Below are 12286 nucleotides of genomic sequence, written 5' to 3'. Positions count from 1 at the left end.
TGGAAGCTTCAAAATGCGTGACATTGTTGGAGGGAACTACTGCTAAAAGAACCAGGAAGCGTGCTGTGGCCTTGCTTTTATTAAAGCACTGGAGAGCAGGGTCTACCTTGTCTCTAAAGAAACAGGTGGCATCAAATAGCATGCCCATTAGAGATGTTTGAACATCACTTGAGAAGCACATCGATCTAACCCATGCTTGGCTTCTGAAGTACCATGCTGGTACTCACTGTTGCATGCAGCCCAGAATGAATTACATATTTAGCAGTGTCTTGACAGTGCTGAATTATTTGGCCTAAATTGGCCCGGAGGTCTTTGGGGACCGTTGGCAATATCTCGCCCACCATGTGTACTAAAGTATGCACGCAACGTTCTATGAGGCAACTCAAATCAGTAGTTAAAGCGCGGGTCCCGTCACAGATCTCAGAGCCATAGACCGAGTCAGAGCAGTCATCACCATCAGGCTCAGAGCGGCCCCTAGGACGGGGCCAAGAGACACAGTTGGCATTGGGTATGAATCCACCAGCAGTAACCTGACTTGGGCCCTTCCTTGGATCCGTGGGCCCTGAAAGATCACCATCTCCGGAGAAGTAACGCAGATGCGGAACATGGTTTTCTTGAATGCCTGTATCTGCAGTGTTGCGGAAGGGCCTGGAAATGCAGGTGAAATCGGGACCAGGCTAGTGATCGGGTCAGAGGTGGGAAGAGAGGGATGGAGAGGTACCCTGACATTTTAGCAAATTCCTATTATGAGAGTCGCAGGAAGAAGGGAAGTCACGTTTGGACTTGTGTTTTTTGTGCAGTTTGGATTTACCCACGTATTTGGAGTGGTACGACAACCTCGGGATCGACACTTGAGAGGTTATTTCTGACTGATTATCTCCTTCCTCGGGAAGATTTGGTTGATTTCGAAATTAGCTGCTTACTCCAGCACTTGGTCAGTGCTTTTTGATCCATGTAAAGTTTTGTCAGTGGAGAACACATCATTCCTTTTCTTCAGGTTGCCCTTGATTTCATGGAGATGGCTTAGTGCAAATACAATTAAGAGTGATATAGTTGCTTTATCAACTTGTTTTTTTACACTCAAATAAAGCTAATTATTTAAACTCTCTATAGTGGTTACGTTTTTTTAAAGGGTTAAAAAATAGATTTCCCCCAAACCCCTTAATTATTTTAGCTTTAAATTTAAATTTAGTGCTGGTACATTGTTGGTACTGAAAAGTCTCTGCATGGCAATGGACATGCACCACTGCCCGAGTGCCCTAACTGTACTGATGTCTGGATAACTAATGCAGATTTTTGTCTTAGATCATGTGTGTGCGCCATAGCATAGGCCTGTCTCACAGACTGCCGTCTTTTTGGACCAGGAGAGGCGCCCAAAGCGCTACCCTCATAGTGGTGAAAGTCTACTGCCTTTATCAGGAATTAAGCAGCATGAGCACGGTGGTGGCAGCATACTTTATAGGGATCAGTATGATTGCGCAGGTCCTTTTTTGCCTATGTCACAGAGTGAGACCTACTGGCTCACTCATTTAAACTTCCACTGCTGTGTGCTTACCTCACCCTTGGCCTACATTGGTTTGGTGTTTACTGCAGTGCAGCGTATGAGTGATGTACATGTGTCGGGTGTATGTGGGCCTCTGAATGGTACATTACAGTGATAAAGAAGTACAATGCAGTGTGTGTATGTTAAATGCATGTGCTGGGTGTATGTGTACCTGTGAGTGACACAATACATGGCTGGCTATGGGTACCATTTTAGGATACCCTGGGCAGCATGGTGAAACATGAGGAGAGCAGGTAGTGGAATTATCCCAGACAGAGATTTGTGGTTTGCTACATTCCTGTACGCTGGGTGGGACAGACTGAAGAGAAGGAGAGCTCCCCCAGTCCATTTTAAATGGTGCTTTTTTGATTCAGAGAGCTCTCAAGGAAGAGGCTTGGAACATTACAAAAATGGGTGATAAGAGAATCATAAAGAATAGGGCTGAGGCCCTGGGCTACTCATTTGAAACACATATCACTGTGGTAACAACCTGGTGTGACTCAAATAAGTAGTGATAGCCCCATGGCCTGTGTTGTGGGGCTATCAGCTTTGGAGTCGCTCCTGCTTTGACAGACTGATTTCTGGAGGAAGAGAGGGCAAAGGAGTGGACACTTCAAATAGAAGCAGACCCCCAGCATAAACTTCAAAGACCCAGACTCTAAATCCCATCTGATGTCTGGAAATAGACTATAAGAAGTCTATAAAAAAACTGTTGAAGGTCAAGCAGCCAGTTGGGCTGTGCGAGTAGGAGCTCTGTAAGAGTTCTGCATGTCAGCAGAACTGGGGACTAAGTCTCCCAGCTGGAAGAGTGGACATCACCTAAGGATCAAAGAATACCTGCCTTTGCCAATACCAGTGTGCCCTGTGAGGAAGAAGCAAGCGTTGGAGGGAGCGAGGTTCAGTGGGGAATCCTTTCGAGTGTATTCCCATAGCGAGGTGACAGCTGCTGCCCTGACTAGGTCGATACCCGATTGCAGGGAAAATTGGCGACCCTGGTGAGCCAGAGGAGAGGCACCGTGAAGTAAGACGTAACCATTGCTGCACTAAATGGGTCATCACCTGTGTGCAGTGACGAACCGACAATCTTGTATGCCAGGAGGGGCCGCATGAGGAGACTGGTGACCGAAGGAGCTGTAGCCAGCATACGGTGGAAAGTCACTGACCCTGTATAGCAGGAGGGGCAGCCGTGAAGAGATTACGGGTATGAGTGCGCCTTGGCCCATGTGCTATGGTGAGACATGACCCGGTAGGGCAGGAGGAGCTGCTCTGAAGAAATCTGCTGTGCTGATCGGCTAAGAGACCATGTGCAGTCGAGAGTCGGTGATCCCGTACAGCAGAGGGGGGCACCGGAAGCAAGCAAGAAATTTAACCTGGTTGGCATAATCACCGGAGGAAAGAGGCCGCCGTTGTATCCTCCTATTGAAGTGCACCGTGACTGAGGATCCACATAAGGAGTTTCACCCTTTCCACCCATCCTGGGAAGGACCAAAGACCTCATTCAGCTTGGAGGAGTCACAGAAAACCTTCAGTCACTGTGGCTATATGACCGCATAAGGAACTTGAGGTAAGTAAAGCGCATCCCACCTGGGCTGCGTTCAACAAAGTTATCGGAGACAGCCGCTGCAGCCCCAGTACCATGGAGGGGGTGTGCTCTGATCCTGCTGATTATCAGCCTGACGGCCCCGGAGGAACTTGCTTGTCAGCTAGCGCCTCAGCACTGAAACAATTTTGGCTTTTATATAGAGTTGGACTCCTGAGACTCTGACTAGCTAGGCTTCACCTGAATGTCGCCTATAGTGAATAGGGAAAAACCACTACTGCTAGAGCTAGGAGGGCATGTGACTCAGGGAACCACTTAAAAAACACTAGAATCCTGACCTGAAGGGACTGTGGAATTTAGGTGTGAATGTTATATTTCCCTTTGTGGTAGTGGCTGTAAAAGAAATAATTTTTTCCATAAAATTATTTTATGGACAGTCATTTATTGCTGCTGCACGTGATTTGAGTTGTGAACCTGTGTTCACCCTCCTGTATCTACTCCTCCCACCCGGACCCCATCCCCATTTCCACCCCTGACCGAGAAGCCTTGGACTGCTCGCCTCACCCTACTACTGAGAGTCATATGCTGAAGGGGTACTCGGCCCAGCTGCTCAGGACCCTAATAGGTCATGCCCTGGGACATCAGGAGTAAAAGGCCTCGACCCGCACGGCTGGGCCCAGTAACCCAGGTTTGCCCCATAGCTCTCTGAACAGGGTTCTGACAGTGCCACATGCTAACAAATTTTAGATTTAAATCTGCCCAGAATTTAAGGCAAAGGTTACAAAGACTGACATTTGGTCAGGGACCAGTACTCTAGGTAAAATGGTATTGTCAGGCTCAAAGTGACTATTTACTTTGAAGACTAGAGTATCATGGTACCCTTTAAGCAAAAGAAACTACCACCTATGCGCCAGAATATAGAGATGGGCTGGCCTGGATGACGTTCAAGCCAGTGGTCACCAATGATCAGAATGTACATGGAATTGTGCTGAAAGCGATTCTTCCTCCTGTTAGCTTTAAAAATAAAAATATTACTTTCAGCAGAAATTTATGCTCACTAAATCCATTTCGTTACAAGTCCAGCACTTACTCTTAACAAAAATGTACCACTTATTTAGGGCTCACATTCTTACGCAACAGAAGTTAAAAATAGAAGTACCTTTGACTCTCTTGGAAGAAGCCAGAAGAAGATGGTCTTCTGGGAGAATGTGTGTGATAATGTCTATGGCACGCTCTGCATGAAATCTGAAACGAGAGCAAACATTGGAAAGTCAGCATGCTTGGTGCCAGTAGCAGAGTATTCTGAATAGTGCTGGCTTTCACAGTAAACAAGAGTGTGTCAGGCAAGTGCAGTGCACAGGAAACGGAGGCTTTTAATAGGCGAATCGCAGCGCTCTGCTGAATGGCTGTGAAAAAACATTATAACACCAAATAAATACATTATCTTGAGAATGTCTATTTGGCTTACTTCAACAGGCACGCAAAACACAATGGTGACGGCCAATTAGGTCACCATCAAAACAAGGAACCCTGAACCACCCAATGCAGTACTTTGCTATACTGTCCGTCATGTTGCACTTTCTTTAAACATAATAGGCAGAGGTATTTCTTACGTGCAAAAGACCCAATCAAAATAAATCATAGGCCTCTGCCCATTACAATAGGCCTGCTTTCTGCAGCATTGAGATATGAGAGCCCCATAGGTACCTAACAATTAAATGAGTAATAACCCATAGCTCACTCTTCATTCCTAATGCAGTCGGCTGAACCAATCTTACTCATGATAGACATACAATCATAAGACAAAAGAAACCTCTCAAATTCTAAGCAGATTACTAACTAAACCATTCTTATATAGTGTAGATTGCTAACCTCTGCCACCTTCTCTGGCTCATCTTTCCAGTATTTTGATATGAATACTGAAATACCAAGGTAGTGAATTGAACTAATTTTGAAAGAAACTTCACCAAGTTGATTACTTGCAAACATTATTGTACACGCTGAATTTCGCGAGAATCAACTCCTGCTCCCCCAGCCAGACCTTTCTTGAAACCCCTCCAATTCTAACAACCTGCCACAGGTGTCGCTCCTTTGGGCACTTATCCCCAGCCACCTATTACATATACCAAAGATCCGAGAACAATCAAATTAAATAAAGTAAAGAAAACATACAAAAGAAATATCTGAAGTCCCAAATTCATAACGCAATTGTTAGCCCCAATTGAGTGTTAGTAATACATAAAGGCACATAACAAAACTGTTGTTCCTAAGAACCTTATAAGGTTTTCTGAAAAATACATTTTTAATTCAGATTTCGAGCACTTACAGTGCATTGTCAAATTTTCCAGAGCTGTATTGGTGAACATAAGAAGAATAGGCCAAGTCTTCATGAGCTGTAGCGACATGGATATTTTTACCTCCAAATACTGATTGTCGAATATCAAGGGCAGTCTGAAATATTTAACAAGAAAATGGCACAATTAACTCAACTATGCATGCCAAAGCTGTGATAGGTTCAATTTGAAATGAAGTCATACAATTACTGCACCCATTAGTATCAATAAATGTCTTTCAGCAACTAGATCAACATTTGTCCACACTATGAGATTATTGGTTACTCGCATGCAGAGACAATAGAAAAACAAGCATTTGCAATGCAATAGGTCTCTTCTTTAGGACTTTATATGTATTTAGCTATGCAGCACATTAGCCTGGGTGCTGAAACATCTACTGTTCTTTAACATGGAGGGAAAGTAAGCACCAAACTGCGTGACACGCCAGGTATGGGAATACATGGAGAGAAATATTGCCTTTCAGCGGGAAATGGTATAATCCAAAGCTCTGTTTTTAATATAAAATCAGGGCCTTCGGAGGTCATATCACTGAAAATACAAGATTTGGAAAAAATATTGTCTACGGGTGCTCATGGAAGACTATTTCTATGGACTGGAATCTAGAGAATGCTAAAGTGATTCTGGTATTTTACTGACCTCTACTGGGCGTTTTCTATCAAGACAGTTAAATAGAGGCAGTTGAACAGGAAAAAAAGTCCCTTAGCGGAAGCAGACAAGTCCTAGAGCTGATCTCCAGAGCCCACAAAGTACATCAACATATAAGTATATAATAAAGTATATACAAGAGGTCTAGAATGCTCAACCTAAACAGAAGCCAAACTCCTACTTTCCAATAATGAGGAAATGCAGTTTGGTCGAGAGGGCCAGTTAAGTGGATTGGGTCGTCATGTTTCATGTCCTATTGGTCCAGAAGGGATCCTTGGCTCTTCATCAGGACCAAGTATAATGCGAAAGGGGACATCTTTCCCTGCCCAGAATTCGGAGAGGGAAAATTTAGGTAGTGGGTGTCAATAGTTTACCCACCTGTGTCTTAGTCTGGGAGAGACTAGTTTTTTAAGTGCAAGAAAAAAGCATTGATGATAAGTCACCTAAAAAATAATCCAACCCTCTTTAAGTAATGAAAATGCCTCTTAGGTAAGAGCATGCGTTCACTCTGTGAGATAGAATTCTCTCGTATCGTTCAGGATAGTCACCCACCCCCGTCTGCCTACCCAAAATGTGGAATACTATCTCACACAGAGAACGCATGCTCTTACCGAAGATGCATTTTCTTTACTTAAAGAGGGCTGGATATTTTTTTGGGAGGACCTGCAATGCTCAGTGGCATTTTGGACAACTGTGCCACTCTCCATGATGGGGCATTTGGCCTTGGCCGAAATGGTGTTTCTCCTACACTTTCTGTATGTCCTGCAGAATGTGATGCGTACTGTTCCGAAGGCCTCGTTTGTGCAGCCTGATGAGCTGCTCTGTTTGCTGGTATGGGGAAGGAGCGCAAGCCAAATAAAATTGGATTCCCTGAAACTCTCGGGACTTGAAGTAGGAATGGATCTACCGGACCTGTTCCTGTACTATGCTGTCATTTAACTCCAACACACAGTACATCAGGTAAACGACGATCACAACAGAGAAAGGACTTTGATGGTGGGCTCCAATGGTCAATACACCTTGCAAGAGGCATTTATAACGTGGACATAGGTCCCCAAAGAAGTGATGTACATTGTCCATTCATTAGCAGGGGTGTGACACAAGGTGATTAGAACAGTGATCCAGAAGCCCCGTTTTGCAAATGATATGTCCCTGTGGTCATTGAAACCGTTTGCCACCCTAAGAAAAAATATATATTCTGCCAGAAGGCTCGACAATCTATTTTTATTTCTTTTACACAGGTGCGTGAGAGGTTTGGCTCTGGTCAAGGGCAGTTCCTACAATACGCCCCAAAAGCACACATGGCCCTGGGCATTTGGACATGTTTTCCAGACAAAACGCAGGAACATCAAACACGGAGGCAGATCCTGGATTTAGCTGGATGTAGGCAATGGATAATACACTCACATATAGCCCTGAGGGCACGACAAATGGAATGGCGGAGTGAGGATTACTCAGAGGACCTTAGTAGGTCTGAATGGAAGCGGTTCAGTGAACAAGTACAGGCAGTATCACAGAATGTCCGTGGTGTAACTTCACTACTTGCACCAAACCTATAAGGCGCTGCGCATATTGTCTAAGATTTATCCCATTAACCCAGCAGCATGTGAAAAAAGCGGACAATGGGCCACAAGCTTTCTGCACGACATGGATCTGCCTGCGGCTGACAGCTTTTTTGGGAGGGAATGCTGCAAATGTTGACGCATGTGGTCAGACAGGAACTGACAGGCTTGATCACACTCTGACTGCTGGGGGTGCAACCACATTGGAAACACTTTCGAATGCAATCTCGAATGCTCACATTGTGTATGGTGCTGGTGCAGAGAAGGATAGGTATACAGTGGGAGGTGCCTAGCATGCTGGATATACAAATATTACAATGGGAGATCGCAGATGAACAATATATTAAGCTCACTCGCAGGAAGGAAGGGGTGATGGATGATTAGATCACTTGGGGGAACATAACAGTGTTTTCTACCGTTCTTTTACCCACCAGACCACCAAGGCAGCTCATACCTTTCACCAAGGTGACTTGGAAGGGAGAGAGCGGTACCACAAGTCCAAGGAATGGACCTTTTATTACAATAGCGTGATGAAGCTTTGCTGGGACACTGAGCCCACTGAGGTCTACCGGAGGGTGAAACAAGTTTCTAGGAGGGAAGAACAATAAGATGCACTGAAGCTCCTGGAAAACTGAACCTGCTGCCTCCCTTCTCTCACCCACCCCACTACACCACAACCCAGGGGAAAGTTCAGTGGTGCTTCCTCGCGTCTACTGATCCACGCATGTTTGATAGCACACCATCCCCGAGCCGAAGGTCTGTACTCATCCTCCCTGAAAAGGGTGTGTTCTCCTCAGCGCCCGACTCTCACCTGCCCTCCGTACGGACCAGCATGTATGAGGGCGCCCTCCCTATGGTTTCACTGCGTCTACTCAACATCTGCCATAGGGCGGCCTCTCTGCTGCAGCCTTCGCTCCCCGTCTCACTGTATCTACAGTACAACCTGCGCAGCGCACAGCAGTTGCAGCTGCTTCCTGCCACGTGACCTGTCCGCCGGCCTCTCTGCTGGCCTCCCTCCCACCCCGCAGCACCCAGCCTCCGGCTGCGCTCAATGGCATGCGCTGCTGCTACCTTACAGAACACAAAAATCCTCTTTATTCACTGTTAAGTAATCTGAACTACATTTGTACAAACGTAACTTTATAACAGCCATTTTTACACGCTTTAAATTTAAAGTTAGCACAACCCCCAAATGCGCGAGACTTTCATCCTACAATTTGTCGTTATTTCCAAAGATAAATGAATTACTTTTTGGTGTTCCATTCTATAAACGTAACGCCATCGAAAATTAGTTTGTTTGCGTGAGTGATGTATAAATAAATAAATACAATCCAATCCTCTTCCCTGGTTAGTACGTGCCTTGCTTGAAACCTGTTGTGTTCTCTCTAGTCCCACATTTGTTTGTCTTCGCTCTGCTAATAGTGTCTCGCGGCGCTAAGGGATACACAGAAAACACTAATAATAACAAGCGCGACTCAGGCAGCCCGCGCTCACAATGCGCAATGTTTATAACAGCGGGGACTGGATGCTTTACTGGCGGCGAAAAAAAAGTCCCCAGAGTGTCACGCCGCCAGTAAAGCATCCAATCCCCGCGTGCACATCTACTGTTTCTTTTGTCTTGCAGCGTGCACGTTTTGGAATCCGTATCGATTTCAAAAGGCTCTCGTCATGGCGAGAGCAGCGCATGCACGCTGCCAACGCCAGACGAGATCTAAAAACGGCTTGCAGCATTTCACATGGATTGCATTTCCACATTACTACTTGTGGGAAAAAAGAGACCCTGTACCCTACTATACCACTCCACCAGAGATTCCCCCTAGGCGCAATGTCTTCCAATCATCAAACTTTTTGAGACATCTAGTACATCTGAGGTGCATTGGTAACATTGACAAATGCATGCAAGATGTTCTGTGTCTTCCCAATTCAGATTGTGTATGTTTGATATAGTAGAAGACAGCCATTCTGTAAGGCCAAAATGCAGCAGCTGCATAAGTAGTATTTGTAGAGGGACAGCAGGGTTTTTGCAATGAGACTTACTACAATGTTTTCTGGTTCTGGTGCCCTTAAATCCAGTACCTTTTACGAGTCCCAAATGTAGTGCCTCAAAAGATCATGCACTCTTGGGTACAGAGTATATGCACTTGTTTCATTTGAAAGGCAAAGCACCAGCACTTCTGAGCAGGGGCACAATACATGGGAGAGTACAGACACTTTCAGTAGCAAAGAAGGCGACTGAGATAATGAGACCTGCACTTTTATATTTCCGTTTCATGCACTAAAGCCTAAAAGACCCAAAGCCAAACAGGACAGCAATGTGTGATATGCAAGAAACACCCTCACTCACAGATCTGTCCAAATGTCACAAGATAATAACTAAAAATAGATTCCTTAAAATTCAGTGCGGGTAAACCAGCAATGGGAAGAAAACTCACTCAACAATGAGATATTGCAAAGCTGCATCCGCAAACAGGAAAGTCCTCTTATCCCACTCAAAGAGGAAAAATATAATTATTACATTTGATTAATCAGGTTTGCTTTCAAAATAATAATACATTGACTATGATGGATAAAGTGAACCTTGAGAAAAAAAGGAAAAAAAACAAGGGCTTTATACTTGCCAGTCCTTCTGTGGTGTCATAGTCCCTCATTCACAGTAGGCTATTTGGTTACAGAGCATTGCTGTTTTACCACCCGGCAGGTTTAGAAGGACATTCCGAGTTCAGCAAGTTGGAATGTGTGATAACGTGGTTTCGGACACTAAATCTATTCTTCCCGAGTGAATTCCTACAGGTCACACTTGGAGACATTTCTGCCGGTGGAAATACTGGGTTTGTGTACATTTTGACATTAACTTATAACGACAAATCCAGTGCAAATGCAGTTTGTGCTGAATTTGACATTTGCAGAGGGCTAGAGATGACCATAAGAGATTCAATGATCAAGTAGTTTAGTCAGAAGCATACATGTGGAGTAATGTTTGGACATATAATAAGCAATTCTTGACCAGGGGCCAGTGACATAGCACGCATTGCTGGGGGAGGGGGTATCTCACTCTTGCTCCCATACTACACTGGTATGCTTCATGATAACCAAATCACAGCAGAAAGTGTTAGGACTGTATGTTATGACCAAATGCTTTCCGACTGTCAGTTGTATGTTTGGTAAAAATGAAAAATAAAGTTTTTTGTTTTAAAAAAAGCAATTCTCCGCTACTAAATACAAGATTTCATTTTTCCTTAAATTGTAACTTGGATAACAGTTAGGGTGCAGAATTACTTTCTGAAAGCGCTACCAAATGCCAATCATCTCATGGTAGGCTTCGGGGTTCATGTTCTTGCGGCCTGCGATATTGCGCCTTTGATAGGCGTGGCGCAGGATCTTCTATATTGCTACTGAGACAGGTAAATGAACTTGTAGAACAGGGGTGCACAAAATTGGGAGCTATACAAGGCTCAGTGCCTCAACTGCAGCTCCCGGGACCTCTGGCTGGCTGGGGTAACTATCCTTAAGCTACCTGTCCTTTGCAGTGAGAGAGCAACACTCCCCTGCAGTGTGCCACTGTAATAAAAGTATGCATGATACGCATTGGTGATTGTAAGGCACACCTCGGATTTCTAATGGTCAATAATTCAGTAGGGTGAGCTTATACTGGACAGTGAAGCACCATTGTGCAGTAACCCATTTATGATGCAGTGGCGTCCCTTACACTCCTATAAAGCACCATAATTACTCAATACATTCAATTTAAGGTGTTCTCTATCTCTTAGTGCCCGATAATGGAGTATGATCAGGGCCACACTGGCCGTAGAGGGCACCAGGCGTTTTTCCGGTGGGTCGGAAGGGTGTAACACACAATGGTGCACTATGTTGACACCCTGTAACAATGTGTGCCGTTACAAAACGACAACGCACAGTGATGAATTGTGCTGCTAGTCCAAGACAAACCACACCGATAACACGTTGTGTCCTCTAATGATGCCAGTGCTGCACTACTATAGGGCAGTTGAACTCGGATAGTACCGCAACGAGCTGCTGTTAGGAACGATAATACATGGTGATGCAGTGCTCTTAATCTCCAATGAGGCAGTGTGTTGATACTCTCTGGTACACACTGAGATTACACTTCACAAGCAAACACACACACAGTGTGCTGCTGCTCTCTAACAGATGTGGCACATTACCTCCAAGGGGCCCAACGATTCCTTAGAAAGTCCCTCTTCCCAATATATTGCTCCTAGGGCTGAAAAACTGAAAGGCTTCCTCGCCCTGCAGGTATTCCAGAAGTGATATTTGTACTTTATTTTGTGCAAAAACATGTAAGCTCGAGTGTTTCCTATATGCAGAATACAAAAACTTGAAAAGCAGCCTGCACGTTACCTCTAATCTTAAACAGATACTAATAACACTTTAGCAGGACACAAAACCCTCCGCTTCACAGTGTGGGTTAGCAGGAACTGCATGATGTGTTTGCACAATCTGCACTATGCCTGCATTGTGAGGCTTGGTGAGTGCACAGGGACTGTATGGCCCAGGCACCTTGACTGCATGGCAGGCTATCAGCTCATGTCTGATGGTTCTGCGGTGGGGTGTTCGGAGGAAGGTTTGTCTATGCCCAGTGGATGAACACTGGTGTCTGCCAGTG

The 12286-nt window shown here is 44.9% G+C and overlaps 1 protein-coding gene across 1 annotated transcript in view; it reads right to left on the bottom strand.

Moving 5' to 3' along the window:
* APPBP2 (amyloid beta precursor protein binding protein 2) overlaps positions 1-12286 on the bottom strand; it is a 333604-nt gene that overhangs the window by 49547 nt on the left and 271771 nt on the right. The window contains exons 9-10 of the mRNA XM_085649437.1: positions 5410-5534; positions 4243-4328 (exon numbers count right to left, since the gene is read on the bottom strand). Coding sequence (XP_085505563.1) covers positions 4243-4328; positions 5410-5534 — 211 coding nt within the window. The remainder of the gene's footprint in view (positions 1-4242; positions 4329-5409; positions 5535-12286) is intronic.

This window comes from Triturus cristatus, chromosome 3_2 (assembly GCF_964204655.1).
Source record: "Triturus cristatus chromosome 3_2, aTriCri1.1, whole genome shotgun sequence".
Lineage (NCBI taxonomy): Eukaryota > Metazoa > Chordata > Amphibia > Caudata > Salamandridae > Triturus > Triturus cristatus.
The sequence above is the reverse complement of the archived record's forward strand: the minus strand, read 5'-3'. Positions and strand labels throughout refer to the sequence as shown.